This window comes from Pieris napi, chromosome 16, assembly GCF_905475465.1.
Source record: "Pieris napi chromosome 16, ilPieNapi1.2, whole genome shotgun sequence".
Lineage (NCBI taxonomy): Eukaryota > Metazoa > Arthropoda > Insecta > Lepidoptera > Pieridae > Pieris > Pieris napi.
Genome location: NC_062249.1, coordinates 9,734,378 through 9,751,417, shown reverse-complemented (window position 1 = coordinate 9,751,417; position 17,040 = coordinate 9,734,378). Strand labels below are relative to the sequence as shown.

The 17,040-nt window shown below is 39.5% G+C and overlaps 1 protein-coding gene and 1 non-coding gene across 2 annotated transcripts; both read left to right on the top strand.

Moving 5' to 3' along the window:
* The first annotated feature begins 5,871 nt into the window (after positions 1-5,871).
* On the top strand, positions 5,872-9,175 carry LOC125057497. Its single transcript, XM_047661219.1, has 2 exons — positions 5,872-8,341; positions 9,024-9,175. The coding sequence occupies exons 1-2, from the start codon at positions 5,872-5,874 to the stop codon at positions 9,173-9,175; spliced, it is 2,622 nt and encodes an 873-aa protein (XP_047517175.1).
* A 4,094-nt stretch (positions 9,176-13,269) lies between these two features.
* LOC125057608 lies at positions 13,270-13,384 on the top strand. Its single transcript, XR_007118231.1, has one exon. It is a non-coding gene; the product is annotated as a U5 spliceosomal RNA (small nuclear RNA).
* Positions 13,385-17,040: the final 3,656 nt, after the last annotated feature.

The window sequence follows — 17,040 nt, the reverse complement described above, 5'->3', positions numbered from 1 at the left end:
GTCTGTCTGCGCTTCCAACAACTGTCATTAGTCTTAAGTTTCCGCTTGAGATAGGAATGTAGCGAAATCTTAAAACTTAGATAAGATTTTAAGTATTATTTGTGGATATTGCAGCTTCACACATCGTATATAATATATCTCAATGTACGGTAAGTATTTTTGACTGGTTAGTCAGAAAAAAAATTACGTCGAAAGATGTTTGTGTGTTAAGTGATTATTGCATTACACTACGAAGGCATCTTAATAAAAATCCACTACGGCGCAGAATGAAGTCAGAGTTTAATGTAGTGATTTATTAAGGTAATTGTTAAGTAATATATTAAATAGGTTTTTAAAGTCAAGGTGCTTTCATAGCGTGGGCGAATATTTAGCCTATAAGTTTGACAACATTTAATTTTAAATAGCTTGACTTATTATTATTATGACAGATGTTCTTATTATATGACTTAATGAACATTAATGTGACATTTGCCTATTTTTTGTGTGGCTGATTGTGTGAATTTTTATAATTGATTGATATAAATGTACCACTTTCTTGAAAATAAATGATTTATTATTATTTATTAAAACAAACACAAACATTAACATTAAGAGGTAGGCAGACACCACGGATATCCACTTGCGGTCTGACATCTCTTCCTTCAAGAAAAGAGCGTACCAATTCTTAAAAGGCCGGCAACGCAGTCGCGAGCCCTCTGGCATTGAGAGTGTCCATGGGCGGCGGTATCACTTAACATCAGGTGAGCCTCCTGCCCGTTTGCCCCCCGTTCTATAAAAAAAAAACTTTCATACGTTCTGGTTTTGGTCCAGATACGTACCTACGTCAAAGCCCACTCGACCTGACTCATCCACGATTGCCTTGTATATCCTACTCGTAAGCCGATTCTTTGTAGGTTCTGTGCCTAATGATGATCTGCCTTGCGATTCTGTAACTCACTTTTCGAACTTGCACAGCTGTTTTCGCAGCGGCGGTCGCGCTCAAATCAGTCGTGAAGCAGTCATTTTACGATTTGGCATTCTGATAAGCAGGGAGCTTGTAGTTTATTGTTTATCAGAATGCCAGAGCGCGACCGCCGCTGCGAAAGCCGCTGTGCGAGTTCGAAAAGTCAGTTACAGAATCGCAAGGCTGAAATCATGAAATGATCACAAATCCAGGGCCTACAGATTCAGAGATGAACCAATATTAAGGCATTTAATATATAACCAAATATATTTTACAAAGATAGGGTTTAAAATAACTACTGACCTAATTCTCCGTAGCTAAAGTTTTATTGACAGTCTCGTAGTATTAATGTCTCGCATAATATGAAATATTAAATAAAAGCTCAAACTATTAAAGCTTATTTAAGACTCAACACTCGACAGTATAAAAATAAATTGTTAGACTAATTGCTGAATAAACAAAGTAACACGAATCCTTGAGAAATGAGTTTAAGGATGGAGGTATAGTAAGTTTAAAAATATTCAGTAATATTCAGCAAAATAGCGCTTTTTAGACACTTCCGGTCGCACCTCTTTGTGGAACCAGTACCAATACGCCTTAGGGATCTTCAAGAAAAGAGCGTATCTCTCTCTCAAAGGCATATCCGCAAGATGCCCCGGCGTTGTAGTTTAGCACTTTATCAAAGTAATCCGCCTGCTCAGCAGTGCTTAGCAGTGTTCGAACTCTGTAATATTTCATATACAGGATGGTCCAACTAGTGACGTCAATAAATTTATTTATAATTTAGATTCCTCACACCTGGGGGTGTAAGAAAATACCCCGTATGTTCCGCGATTTTTTGTACTTTTTGAGTTATAATTTTTTATGTGTTTTTTGAATGTATTCTGCCAGCGAGGTTTCAAAAATTCATATCTTTTTGTTGTAGGTATTTTGCAGTTTTTTTCTGTGAAATGATTGTCTTTAATGTTGTACAAATAAAAAAAATCAGCTTCCTAAAATTAGTTAAAGCTACTCAAAAAAGGTTTTAAAGTTAGAAGTTTAGTTTTTAGCTGGATCTGCGCAAACATTCGACTTCAATTTAAAAATACAAAAAGAAGTTTCCATAGCTTCTGGCTAAGTTCAAAAACTCCGCAGGGTTCTAAGCTACCGAAATCATAGAAAAAAATGGTACTTAATTGGTATTTTTTTGTTGTAATCGGCCTTTTGTACTTGTACTAATAATTAGCAAAATTCAATATGGCTTTCCTTTTAATTGGGATGGGATTTTTTAATTGGAAACAGACGACACCGACTTGTGCTAAGTTAGCTAATGCTATGCACAGATGGTATTTAATTTAATTTTATTATAGAAGAGCGATTCGAATCGTCGACGACCAGTCACTTTACGAGCGGGTTGATCCCTAAGCTTTGCGTAGAGATGTGGGATCTCTTTGCGTCTTCTACCGCATTTACCATGGACAGTGTTCAGAGGAGTTGTTCGGACTAATACCGGCAGCTGAGTTTCGGTTAGGCAGAATACAAAATACAATCCGTATCACCACGACTTCCGTCGTTCCACAACTGAGCGTTTTTAAGGCAATTTTTGCCGCGCACCACTATATGGAACCAGCTGCCCACTAAAGTATTTCTGAACCAATTACTAAAAGTCCTTCAAGTAAAAAACGTACTATTTCTTGAAAGGCCGGAAACGCACTTGCGAGCCTCCTGGTTATGTGAGTGGCCATGGACAGCGGTATCTCTTAACATCAGATAAGCCTCCTCGTTTGCCTTCTGTTACAAAAATCAATCAATCAGTCAATAAAAAAAAAATACGGTATCTGTAAAGCTGGCAGAGCAGTTTCCAGCAGAGCACAAAAAGAAGTTCTCGTACCACACACAATAGTTCTACAGTTCCTTAGAATTTAATACGCGGGTAGCTAGTAATGTCTATTTATTTTTATACATTTAAAATATCGTTTAATACTGTACAGGTACATTAATTGAAATTAATAATAATTTATAACAAAATTTTTAAAGGAGTAAAAACTGTTGCCAAAATGCACTAAATCTCCGCAAATAGCAAGTGGAAGCTACGGAGTATAGCCACAACCTTAAAAAGCTCCGTAATAATTCAGTTTACAGGTCGTTTCATTTATTTTTTTTAATATTTTCGCCCCGAAATATTCGTGTTGCTCGCAATAAAACGACAACCAATAAAGATGTCGCTCAAAGTACGGTGGTTAAACCTACAGTTAATGGTTTTATAAACACGTTAACTTTATTAAAAAGTGTTTTCACTAATTCACATCTAACACGCACAGTTTGGTAAGGTTATCTCAAAATCTGGCGTGTTTATTTAAAAGGTCTTGGGTTCTATTATTTATGGAAACAAAACAAAACATAAACTAAAATTATAATGAGTAACGTAATCTTGTTTTCGTGAAAACTTACATAATTTATCCAGTCCTCAGAAATGTATATAAACGAAATAAACGTTCATAAATTAACTTGAAAATATCGAGAATAAAAAAATTGAAATTTGAAAAACCTCATTAATAAACCTACTTAGTTTTTATTGTTTTTATTATTTATTTACTAATAAAAGTCAAAAATGTCTAATCACATTTCGAAACAACTTTTCGTGACCAAACTAATTAATAAACACTAAAACATTACATAAAATTCATTGTTATTTATTTAAGTAGTAATATATACATAATATTTTACTAATATTTATAGTATATATTACTAAGCTATCTTTTCTAAAATATATGAAAATTTTGGCAAACACAAATGTTACAAATATTTATAAAAAAATATTGGTTGTTTGTAAAGTAGGTTTACGATCGAGATGTTTACGTGATAACGTCTTATTGGTGATATAAGTTTTTGGGAAGTAAGGAATTAATGAAGATAACAATTTTTTCAAATTTTAAATTACATCTATCGTTTTATTCACGGAAGATCGGTCCACTCACTCGAACGCTATGCCAGCCTCCGCTCGTGAGGATTCCGCGTGACAAGTTTCACGGAATGACTGGCAGCGCTCGAGATGAGACGGGAGATCGGTCCGTCTCTCTCTCGTTATACCTGCGATCGCGCTCGTGAGGTTTTGGTGTGACACAAGTTTCTGAACATGTCACCCGACTAAAACGATTTTAGAGACGTTATCACGTCAAAAATAAAAATACAATAAAAACATAATATATAAAATAAAACAAAAATACTAGTAATTAAAAAAAAAATTCATTATTTTTATTTTTACCTTAGAGCCAACCCAAACATTAATTACACCGGGAATCGATTCTAAGGCCTCGTGCCAGTGAGCTATAGTTATCGCCACAATTTTACAAAACATGCTTGTGAAACAGTCTCACTGTATCTCAAGATTATCAACAAACAGTTATATATAGTGTGTGAATAACATACGTCCGTCACAGGGTTGATATATCGACGGCAGTCTCTGGCCAAATTTAGGGGCTCCATATTTTAAGCGTAAGTAACAAGCGTTAGCGTATGGGTGAAGAATATTAGGTATCAAGAAATTTGTATGGATACGGTGACAAAAAACATCGTGAGGCATGTAGACCCAAAATGTTGATAGCGTGTGTCAGGCACAGAATAAAAACAAATGATCACAAAACAGTTACAGAGATACAGCCCTAAAATCTTGCCTGGTAGAATAAATCATTGTCCTCCATCAATGGTTAGCTATGCACCCACAATAATGGGTGACAATGGGCTTTATGCCTTTTAGGGTTGTCCCTTAGGCTGACTTTCTCTTCCCATGTTGTAAAATAAGAAGGGTCGTTTAATTGCTGATTTTTAAAGTAACTGTTTCTACTATAGAATATATTTTGAATCGAAGTCATGAGATTCAAAAAATTCATCGTACAATAACGTATACCTATAATGTATACCTGCACTGTTATCTTTAATCTCACCCAAGAAGAATATTTAATCTCACCTGAGAATTTATTATAATCATTATTGTTTACTAATGAGCTTGCAAGTAACTATTTCCCTTTCGCGCTGTATTTGTACACTGCGCTATAGAGAGAGAAACATTACAATAGCAGGACATTGTAATGTTAGGATAGTTTTTTTAGAGATTAGAGATTAGCTGCCCTGATTGAAACGGTATGGAAATTATCTCCTTTGACTTTCACCATACCTAGTACATTATGGCGACTAGTATACAATTGTTACGTGAAGCAGAGTTCTTGCAGAACTATACTGTTGGCGACTCATATGTATAAATAGGAATAGATTATTATAAGTTAGTGTTAGTGACTATATATACAATATAAATTAAGTAGATATGAGCTATAAGTAAAATAAGAATATTGTTGGTAGCTCATAAGTAGAAATTAAGTATATATAAGTAAGGTAAAAATATGTAAAGAAAGATAGTTAAATAAATTAATTAAATGCTTCGCCGAATAAAAGGGTCGCGTAGCTCTCGTCGCGGTATACGCGCACAGATGGCTGTAAGCGCAGCTCTCGTCGCGGTATACTGTCGATGTACTTAAGCTCGGCGAGATCTACGCAAAATCCTCTTTTTCCTCCGCAACGAACTGGGACCCAAGAATAATCGGCGAAGCAAGAAACAAGAACAAGGCGCAGTTTCATTTCAAGACAACATCCTACAATTACGCACTAGCAGGGGTGCGTGGGTTGAGGCGGTGCCAGCGATACGTCGAACCGTCTTGACAAAACGTACGTAGTCAAACCCCACCGGTATTCAAAGCCGCGCCGAGGTTACTTTGGTTACTGCACGGGTGTTCTCAAACGAACATCTAAACGTATAATCCTGTGCAGGCCTGAGTCTCTGAGGTGTCGTGGGGGTTGGCATCAACAGTGGTCCTTCGAGCCGGATCCTGCAACGGTTGTCATCAAGAAGTGAATACTGCGAAAAGAAAATGCCAGTCACAAGGTCACAGAACGGGATGCAGCGAGGGGAATCGACGACGACTGTTACCTCCGCCACTACGTCCGAAGTCCGGACCACAGGCGAAGAGATAACGATAGAGCAGTCCACGTCGACGAGCGCAGCCAGCCAGCCAGATCAAGCATTGACTCTGGCGCCAGCGGGTTCCACCCGGCGGGCCGCATCGAGAGCCGTATCCAGAGCCAGCTCAAGAAGACAAGCCGAGGCCAGAGAAGAGCTGGCTCGCTGCGAGCTGCGGGAAGCGCAGGCAGCAGCACGCCTGGCCAGATTACGATTAGAAGCAGAAACGGAAGATGAAGACTCCTTTATAGAAGACGTCAACGATAACCATGAAGAAAAGGTGGCAAACTGGATGCGCTCATCGGCACAAAGGCCAGAAGAAATAGAAACAAAGAGCGACATTCGAGCAATAGCTGACGCAATAAAGGAAGCCATGACGACACATGTAGCGCCGCAACCGAAGTACATTCAAGAGCTGCCGATATTTGAAGGCGACAGCTCCGAATGGACGGCGTTTCGAGTCGTATATGAAGACACATCTCCGATGTTCTCTGGCATTCAGAATATGGCGCGGCTACGTAAAGCGATTAAAGGCACAGCGAGAGAAAGCATTAAGAGCCTCTTGTACTCAGAGGCGATGCCAGAAGAAGTTATTAACGCTTTACGCCGAAGATTTGGTAGACCCGACGCGCTGGTGCTAGCTGAACTGGAGAAATTAAAGGCGCTTCCCAGAACGACGGAAAATCCCAGGGACATATGCGTCTTCGCTAGCCAAATAAATAACAGCGTGGCCGCCATAAAGGGATTGAAGAGACCGCAATACCTCTACTCGCCTGAAATCGTGAAACTTATAATAGACAAGATGCCTCCAATTCTCAGATTCAGATGGTACGATTTCACGGCTGCGAGGGATGAGGAATCGTTCAGTGATATTCAAACGATAAGCAACTTCCTCAATTTAGAAGCGGACAAATGCGGCGCATTCGCGGTACTCGAAGACAGCAAAAGCGTACGACCGAGCGCAGCGATAAGAAGGCCAGTGAAGCAAGCTACGTATAATATCGCTGAAAGGAGTAGACCTGAAGAAATCAAGTGCCCAGAGTGTGAAGGCATCCATAAACTCAAAGACTGTCAAAGATTCCTGAAGGCGGCAGTCAACGACAGATGGGAAACAGTTAAAAGGCTTAAGGTCTGCTTCAAGTGCCTCGCTGGGAAGCACCGGAAAGAAACATGCCGAAGACCACCGTGCAAGTTGTGTCGAAGATGGCATCATAGCCTACTACATGTGACGTCGGAGAGCGAACAATGTCACGAAGAGGCAGCGCCCGAGACAGCAACGGTCAATACAATAAGCACACCGAAAGCTATTCTTAAGATGCTCAAGGTGGAGATATACGGACCGGCTGGGAGCAAACAAGTTCTGGCGCTGCTAGATGAAGGCTCAACGGTGACACTGCTTGACGAAAACATGGCTTCGAGCATCGGCATCAAGGGTCCTCGCGAAGCCCTGAATATAGAAACTATCGGCGGAGGGCAAATGAAAAATCACGACTCCATGATTTTAGATATCGAACTAAAAGGGATCAAGGAAAGCGAGAAGAGCACACTTAAGCGGGCAAGAACTATCAAGGAGCTCAAATTAACCCCTCAATTCGTAGATAAAAGCCGACTAAAGAAGTGTCATCACTTGCGGGGCTTACTACAAGACGTGTGCTACGAAGCTGAGGCGCCGAAGCTGCTCATTGGCCAAGACAATTGGGAGTATATTGTCTCATTACAAATACGACGTGGAAAGCCAGGGCAGCCGGTGGCGTCACGAACGAAGTTAGGATGGGTTCTCCACGGCTCCGACAGCAGTGGCGTGTCGCCGATCAATTACGTGAACACATGTGCACACGCCAGCGTCGTCGAAGATAAAATAGATCAGTTGGTGAGGGAACACTTCACTATTGAGTCTTTGGGGGTTCAGCCGAAGAAGCCTTCAACGGATATCGAACAGCGAGCACTGGACATATTGGAAAGAACCAGCCGACAGTTGGAAGATGGCAGATACGAGGTCGGACTGTTGTGGAAAAAGGAAGATGTATGTCTTCCAAATAACTACGCAGCAGCTTTCAACAGATTTCAAGGCATAGAAAGAAAGCTGCGTAAGGACGCTAAATTAAAAAATGAGTATAGCGCGCAGATAGACAATCTGTTGAAAAGCAACTACGCTGAAGAAGCACCAGCCGACTGCACATCTAACAAAAAATGGTACCTGCCTCACTTCCCAGTGGTTCACCCTCTGAAAAAGAAGCTGAGAATTGTTTTCGACGCTGCGGCCAAATACAACGGAGTCAGCCTTAACGACGTTCTGCTGTCCGGCCCGGACTTACTACAGTCAATATTTGGAGTGCTACTGCGATTCCGCCAAGGCCCTGTAGCAATAGCGGCCGATATAAAAGAAATGTTTCTGCAAGTGAAAATACGTAAAGAAGATAGAAATAGTCTCAGATACCTTTGGCGAAAAGACAAGGAAGCGCTAGTGAAGGATTACAGAATGTTATCAGTGGTTTTTGGAGCTGCGTCGTCGCCTTGCACTGCGATGTATATAAAAATTAAGAACGCAAAGGCCTTCTTACATAAATATGAAGAAGCGGCGCAAGCAATAGAGCGGAAGCACTATATGCATGATCATTTGCATAGCTTCCACAGCCACAGCGACGATTGCCAACGAGTAATACAGCAAGTCGACTTGATCCATAAGAAGGCACACTTCGAGTTACGAGGATGGCCGTCGAACAAAATAGAGATCGTTGAAGACGACACCGAAGCGCGGAAGAGCTACCTAGAACAAATCGATAGAAAACAAGACATCCAGCTGCCGCGATGTATGACAACATTCTGCACTGAGGGGGAGCTGCATACTTTCACTGACGCGAGGGAGACGTCGTATGCAGCCGAAGTATATATCTCTATGCCAAGGCTTGAACTGCAGGCAGCCTTGTTGGAAGCAGAACACATAGTCAATTCTAGACTAATAACGAACCTAGCTTATAATTTGGAAGAGGAGGCGCTAACCAGTAACCTTACCCCTAATCACTTTCTCACTGGGCGATCCGGTGGAGCTGCGCGCATAAGGCATTTTCCTGACGCAAAACTGGTGGGCAGAGAAGAGAAGACCGTTCAACGACTCTCTGATCACTTTTGGAGGAGATGGCTACGGGAGAACTTGCCCACGCTACTGCCCAGGAAAACGACGGGAAGGCGAGCAGCTGCAGCCAGGCGACGTGGTTCTTATCGTGGATCGCACGTTACCATGAACTTGGCCGAGGGGAATCATCGAAACCACGTACCCCGGGCCCGACGGAAGAACCAGGATCGTGGACGTCGCAACCAAAGGAGGAGTGCTGCGAAGACCATCGTCGAGTATCGTGATCATGGTGCCTGCGAAGTCGCCGTGCAGGAATAACGGTGCTACGCACGAGGGGGAGAATGTTGGCGACTCATATGTATAAATAGGAATAGATTATTATAAGTTAGTGTTAGTGACTATATATACAATATAAATTAAGTAGATATGAGCTATAAGTAAAATAAGAATATTGTTGGTAGCTCATAAGTAGAAATTAAGTATATATAAGTAAGGTAAAAATATGTAAAGAAAGATAGTTAAATAAATTAATTAAATGCTTCGCCGAATAAAAGGGTCGCGTAGCTCTCGTCGCGGTATACGCGCACAGATGGCTGTAAGCGCAGCTCTCGTCGCGGTATACTGTCGATGTACTTAAGCTCGGCGAGATCTACGCAAAATCCTCTTTTTCCTCCGCAACGAACTGGGACCCAAGAATAATCGGCGAAGCAAGAAACAAGAACAAGGCGCAGTTTCATTTCAAGACAACATCCTACAATTACGCACTAGCAGGGGTGCGTGGGTTGAGGCGGTGCCAGCGATACGTCGAACCGTCTTGACAAAACGTACGTAGTCAAACCCCACCGGTATTCAAAGCCGCGCCGAGGTTACTTTGGTTACTGCACGGGTGTTCTCAAACGAACATCTAAACGTCTAATCCCGTGCAGGCCCGAGTCTCTAAAGCGACGTCGGGATTGGCTAGAACAGTAGTACGTACGAAGTCAAACCCCACCGGTATTCAAAGCCGCACCGAGGTTACTTTGGTTACTGCACGGGTGTTCTCAAACGAACATCTAAACGTATAATCCTGTGCAGGCCTGAGTCTCTGAGGTGTCGTGGGGGTTGGCATCAACATATACCTTACACGCTGGTTGGTTTACAAGTGCCACAGAATATTATACCTTACGTTTATGTGATAAAAGTGAATATCCCCTAAATACTTTTGTTGCAGAAAGCATTACCGGCGTATCTTGATAACCTCAAAGACTCGATGTAGTCTAAATTATGATGCTCTAGATTATTTATGTTATGTTTGGTGTAATTTAGAGTTTTGTAAAGTTATGTAAGTTTGTATTGTTCAATTGCTCTTTGTATATTGTATGACTTTTAGAAAAGATTAGTGTAAAACATGGCTTTAAAAGCGTTATGAAGTGAAACGTCTCGAAAATATTTAGTAAAAAAAAATCAATGGCGCTACAACTTTGTTAGGTCTGGACCCCAGATTTTTGAATCTGTTTCATGATCATTTGTCAATCTAATGAATGAATGAAATTATTAATGTAATTTGAATTTATAAGGGAATAAGCAAAAAATAATAAATGTGATATTTTTTGGTGTATAGTCACTAATAAATAATCTGAAAAGGTTTATAAAATCTTGTCAAATAACCCATTACATAAATTTAACCGAGGAAATCCGAATATGATATTTTTGTTACTTTCGTTACAGGAGTCGTATGACTTTAATAACGGCTTGAATAGCGAAAAGTGACTCATATTTAAGATATCGGAGTGATATTAATTTATTATCAGTGTATATAATAATGTATTTCAGTATACGTATAATAACATCTAATTTAGCCCCCCCTTATTCTGTTTCAATAGTGATACTGAAATCCATTCTGAGACATATTTACGAAGGACATTATCCTTGTTTAAAATACATAGTTCGGATAACAAACGGATGATTTAAATATATGTACTCAGTAGTACATACATAATATTCAAATCATTAACATATATGTATGCATTAAATACTTAAAATTGATTATGTATTTCTGAAGTATTGTTTAGTTATAGTCGGCCAAATAATTATTTTATGATAATACTATATACGTATATGTGCATGCCACGCCCAATGCTTTCAATATATATCAAATAATTAAACTGTTATATTAATAGGTACTGAAATAATTAAAATATTGTGCCACTTATCAATATAACTTGCCTGAAACCTAACATATATTAGGAAAAGCCGTCTTTAAAAAAATATAATGTAACCGACATGGCATAGCGTTATCATAATATCAGCTTTAAAATTATGGCATGTAGGTAATTTATTATTTCACCAGGAATCAAACTTTCGGGTAAGTACTATAATTTTCTTTTTAAACATTTTTAAGATTAAATATTTTTAAGATTGATATTGAGAATTTAAAAAATGTTCTACAAAAAGTTCATCACTTATTTGAGGGAGAGAATTTATTTTTCCTAGAGACATTAAATAAAAATCGCGTATTAATTATTCAAAAGGGTCTTTTATTGTAAATTCGTGGCCCTATGGCATTTTGACAAAGCGTAAAACATTTTTTCGCGGAACCTCATTATAATCCACCCTGAGGGTAACATTCCGCAAAGTGTACTTAATATATTAAGTATAGCTTTATTAAGCTTTTATGTTGTTAGAGTTTTCAGTGAAATTTAAAATAGAAGGGAGGTCATTTCGAATAGAGGGAATAGTCCTATATTGCAATGTACTACTGTCTACCAGACGCTTAATTAAATTTGAAATAAGATTAGAAGTATAGAATTCTTTTAAAGCCCAATATGACAATGTGGTATAGGATTATTCGTAACTGATGGTAGCCGGCGCCAATAGTATGTTTGACCGTAAACGGTAACTTGGACAAATTCACCACACTATCGCAAGATGGCGCTGCTCATTCAATAAGACGCGCTATCGTTTAGCTCGATCGAGTGGTATAGTATCTCGGTACAATTTATAATCGTTAGCCCCGCCGCATAGTCGCCGTGCTCCGCGCCTTTCTCACTGATCGCACGTTTTTCGTAGCGACGGGAGAGGCTGCGTCGAGACCGCGACCTATCACGGCGGGTGTACCACAAGGCAGCGTGCTGTCTCCAATCTTGTATGCCACGTATACTGACGACGTCCCGTGCCCAGAAGGGTGCACCTTGGCCCTCTACGCAGACGATACGGCGTACGTGGCCACATCCCTAAATATAAAGCACGCTGCGGTTAAGCTCCAACGCGCTCTGGACCTCCTGCCAGAGTGGCTAGAAAAGTGGAGACTAGCCGCCAACCCTAACAAGACACAGGCGATTGCCTTTGGCCAGAGTAAGTTGCCGCCGCCCCTGAGATTCCTGGATCAGGACGTGCCGTGGAAGACGCCGGTCACATATTTAGGGGTCACCATAGACCGGCGACTCACAATGCGGCACCATGTCAACAGGGCAGTAGGGAGAGCCAAGGGTGCGACGTACGCGCTCTACCCCCTACTCTACGGCAACTTACCCCTCCAGACCAAGCTCGCGCTCTACAAACTGTACGTGCGCCCACACCTAACGTACGCGGCACCGGCGTGGTACTCCTACACAAAGGAGACCCACCGCCAGAGACTGCGCGCCGTACAAAACATCAACCTACGACGCGCAGTGGGGGCCCCCCGCTACGTTAGGAACACCACCATAGCGCGGGACTTGAGGATGGAGTCAATCGACGAGTTCGTCGCACGGCTCGCCAAGGGGATGTTTGATCGAGCGGACGCCTCTCAACATCCCCACCTCAAGGACATCGCGCCGTGGCACTCCAGGCCACCAGACAAATACAGGTATCCGCGTGAGCTATTCTCCGCGGATACCCCAACCACCGGACGTGACACCAGGGCAGCAACCGCGGCTACGACCGCTGGTCGCCTCGCTGGGCCTCCCCCGGGGCCACCGGGGGTCTCACCCGGCGGAGCTTGACCGCGAGCCGCGTAGCTGCCCCATACCAACCATTGAGACACCAGGGCCAAGTCGAGAATACTCCTTGGCCCCAAACCACCGGATTGACACCCCGGAATAGACCCCATCGGCTGCGCGCAGCGAGTTGAGGCCAACGTCTCCTTGCGCGCTGCAGCCCCCACCAAGAGGAGAAACCTCGACCCCGTACCGCCCTGTATTAGCAGGGCGCGAGAAGTCACACCACCCGAAGGGGGCATAGCCCCGAACGGGCTTAAACACACCCCTCTAGAGGGAGTGTGTAATAAAAGCAAACGGGTAATCGTTACTCTGGTTTACCTTCAAAACGTATAAATCTTTCGCCTTTTACTAAAGATTTCCGTGGAGGGGGACACACAAATGAGTCTAACTCAATTTTTGACGCTCTATTTCGATAGGGCCTATAAATCTAAATTCTAATTGGATAATAAATACTTATTAAATTACTAAACGCCAAACGGCCACTGACATATTATACAAATTGTAGTCTTCTAGTGAAAGAAAACGAAATGGAGCGAGTTATGTAACTAGGGATGTGACATTCTGCATAAAAAAATCGATATCTTTATTAATCAATTTTTTCCAAATTTTTGAATTCATCTCAAAAAAAACACCAAAATATTTTATTTATCATGGTTTTATTCATTAAAAATAAACAATAGAAATTATAAACACAAATTAAAGTTTTTCGAAATTAACCTAACCTCGTTTTGATAGATTTTGGCGAAATTTAATAGATGAGTGCCTTTTCAGTAGCACATTGCAGTATTTTTGTTGTCTGTTTTATTGTATGTAACCTTGTGCTGCTGAATCAATTTATTTTACTTTTAAATTATAGTGTTCCATTCAAACTTGAGTTTTTGTAAAATTAACTGGTTTTATCATCCTTTCAATGTTTTATAAAAAACATCAATGCATCAAGTATATCAATACATCTTGAAAGCATCTTGTAGTTTATTGTTTTATCAGAATGCCAAATCGAAAACCGCTGTATGAGTTCGAAAAGTGAGTTACAAATGGTAGGGCTGGTGTTCTCCTACCGTTTCCCTTGAATAGTTTGCTACTATGTAATATAACAAAAACCTTAGCCACAGCAACGCTCAGCCGGTCTGCTAGTTTATTATATTTTCTAAACTAATTCCTTCAGAGATCGGTCGTAGTAGAATTTTTTTAATGTATATTTTGTGTAATAAATGAAAAGTCATGTAAGCCTTGGTAAAATTGCATTACATATTTTAAACCACTGATGATATTCGACAAACAGAACTTACAATGAACATCCATTCAATTATTCAAATATTAAAACCATTCGGAATTCAGGCAGCGAGTGGCAAAGCCGCAAACATTCATTGAATTTCATGTCATTCGGATACACCTTCATAATATACGTTTATTCAACTGTAAAGTTCCTTACTAATGTTAAACACTATCGTAATTGCCACTAGGAGGTCTTTGTATATTTAGACGTAATTTTCAATAGAAAAATCTTGTATCAACCATCCTTTAGTCGATACCAACTCCGGGGAAACAAATACAGATAATGCAACTTTTTCTACAGCTGTGATACTTTTTGACATTCAACACCTTTTGTCTTCCGTCACTGTGACCACGCACGATGTAAAGCACGCGAAACGTCGGTTAAATTTAAAATTATGAAAAATAATTGTAAAAAATTGTTTTATTACCAATTGTATCAACCATTTAATGGTATGGACACTGAGACGGTTTCTAAAAGCAACCGTGACACCCAGGTATGATTATCGATCGGAGCGCTAAATAAAACAATTGACAGTTGAGAATCTGATCAAATTGTCTATTTGGGAGGAAATTAACTGCCCAAATCACAACTTTCCAGTCGTTCTAGAGTGACCCCTCAAGGCTTTGGGTCTTGATATTTTGGTCAGAGACGTCTATTATATATAAAATTAAGGCCCGGAAGTTACGTTTACTCGTAAATATTCTCTCAAATATAGCAGTATTTGTTTTATGCAGACGTTGGTTGTAGCTAATGCTAGATGTACAACTATTATGCTGCGGTCTCTGGCAGAATGACCAGCGCTGTGGAAAATTCTGCTCCTCAGCATAATGCTTGCCAGGGCCAATTACAGCCATAACACACACGCATTACACACTTGAAACCAACCGGATGGGAAAAGGGTTTTTTTTATTGATTTTGATATCTCTTATTTTATTTTTTTCTTTGATTATTGTTATTATGTATGTGTTTGTGTAAATATTATGTCTATGTATGTCTATGTTTTGAAAATTTGAAGAAACTGAGTAACTTTTTACTACACAATCTAAGTATCGAAAAGCAGTTCGTGCTATAAATAATGTGTCAGGAATTTAAAGCCTGTTTACTGTTATCATAACAGTATTTAATTAAAAACAGACGCCGGCCTCTGTAATCCCGCAAGCTAGGCTCATGACATGCGCGGATCTAGACTATCTAGATTGTAGATTAATCTAAGCGCTTGTTTGTATTGCCATTGGAGATCGTGTTTTCGTTATTTCGTTCTAACCACGGGATAGTTAGAGGAATAGATGGTCTTTAGATTTTTCTACTAAATCTCGTAACAATAAGTTTTTTGAGGGCATTCACATTAAAACAGCGAGTGTGCGCAAACTTTTCTACATAACTTTTATAGCCTGAAGTCTCGAGATAAGCAAAATAAGGCACCTCTCTTTCAAATTCTTTGCGATTAAACAGTACTTATCTGGAGCTGGATATATTCGGTAGTGGGTTGATCAATTTTAAAGAATTTAATCAGCTGTTTTGCTGGTAATTTTTTGGCTGGTGGTTTTTTTGCTTATCCAGAATTTCAGGTTTTTTTATTGTATTTTAAATTTATCTTGATATATTTTAATTTTTTCATAACATTTATGTTTACCTAAGTTTTCTGACTTTTTAGATAAATTAGTTTGTAACATATTATAACGTAAATTATGTAAGATGATACAATGCATGAAAATTAAGCCCGTCACAGACTTAGCTATAATATATATTAATATTTTTATGGCTAGGCATATTACTATATATTTTCTATACTAATTTTCGCGTGACCGCACACTCAGCTATAATATATATTTCTGTGACGTCACCAAGCGATACCGTAATATACATTATTGCATATTACTATATATTATGGTTATAGCAAGACATCAATTAAATGAAGGCAAAATATATATTTCTCAGTGTGTGGTAGCTTGCTATAATATATATTATAGTACGGTATATTAATATATATTATAGCTAAGTCTGTGACGGGCTTAATTCATGTATTTCATAGATTGATAGACGTTTTTATTTGTCCGTTGAGTAAATGACAAAACGTTTGCTTTATCTCACTTACTATAGTGAAAGAAATAGATATTTCGTGATCTTAATAATTATAATTTCTGTGCATATAGTTTTGTAATGGTAACTTATTTTGTTAAATAAATAAATCTTTTGTATTATGGTGTTATTCCGATACATATTATTGCCAAAGATTTATGTTATGATATACTGCGTGTGTCGTAATTTTTTATTGTCTCACTAACTTTTACGATACGCCTTTGAATATAGATCGGGATCTTGTTTAGTACTAAGATTCGTAATAACAAGAGTCCTAATTAAAATGGAAACAACAGACAATCGAGATTTATTTAACCCTAGAAAAACAGAAATGTTTTTACTTGAAAAACAGTATTTGCTTTTTACCTACGAGTATTATTATTCACTTATATACTCATTACGATTATATTACCCAGTGCTTTGCGTAAACTATCGCTTACCGTCAAATCCATTTGAGCAGGGATTATGTAGATTCTGCGCTTGTACAATGTACATTCACAGTGAGCCTTGCAAAGACGTAATAATATTAATGAATGGATCATTATGACTACACCTGTTCATTCTCACCATTTATCGTTGCATTAACCAAAGGACAGTACAGCATCAGTATAATTTTATATCTCATATAAAATATAATAATTTTGTATGTTGAAGAAAACGATCGCGAGTAAAGTGAATACCACGTATTAGACTCCAAAGTCAACGATCAGACATATAAAG

Bases quoted from the DNA above. Each gene is read 5' to 3' on its own strand.
- LOC125057497 (XM_047661219.1), top strand. From the start codon at position 5,872: ATGCAGCGAGGGGAATCGACGACGACTGTTACCTCCGCCACTACGTCC. The intron at 8,342-9,023 runs GTAAAGAAGATA...ACTGGTGGGCAG, and splicing joins GTTTCTGCAAGTGAAAATAC to AGAAGAGAAGACCGTTCAAC.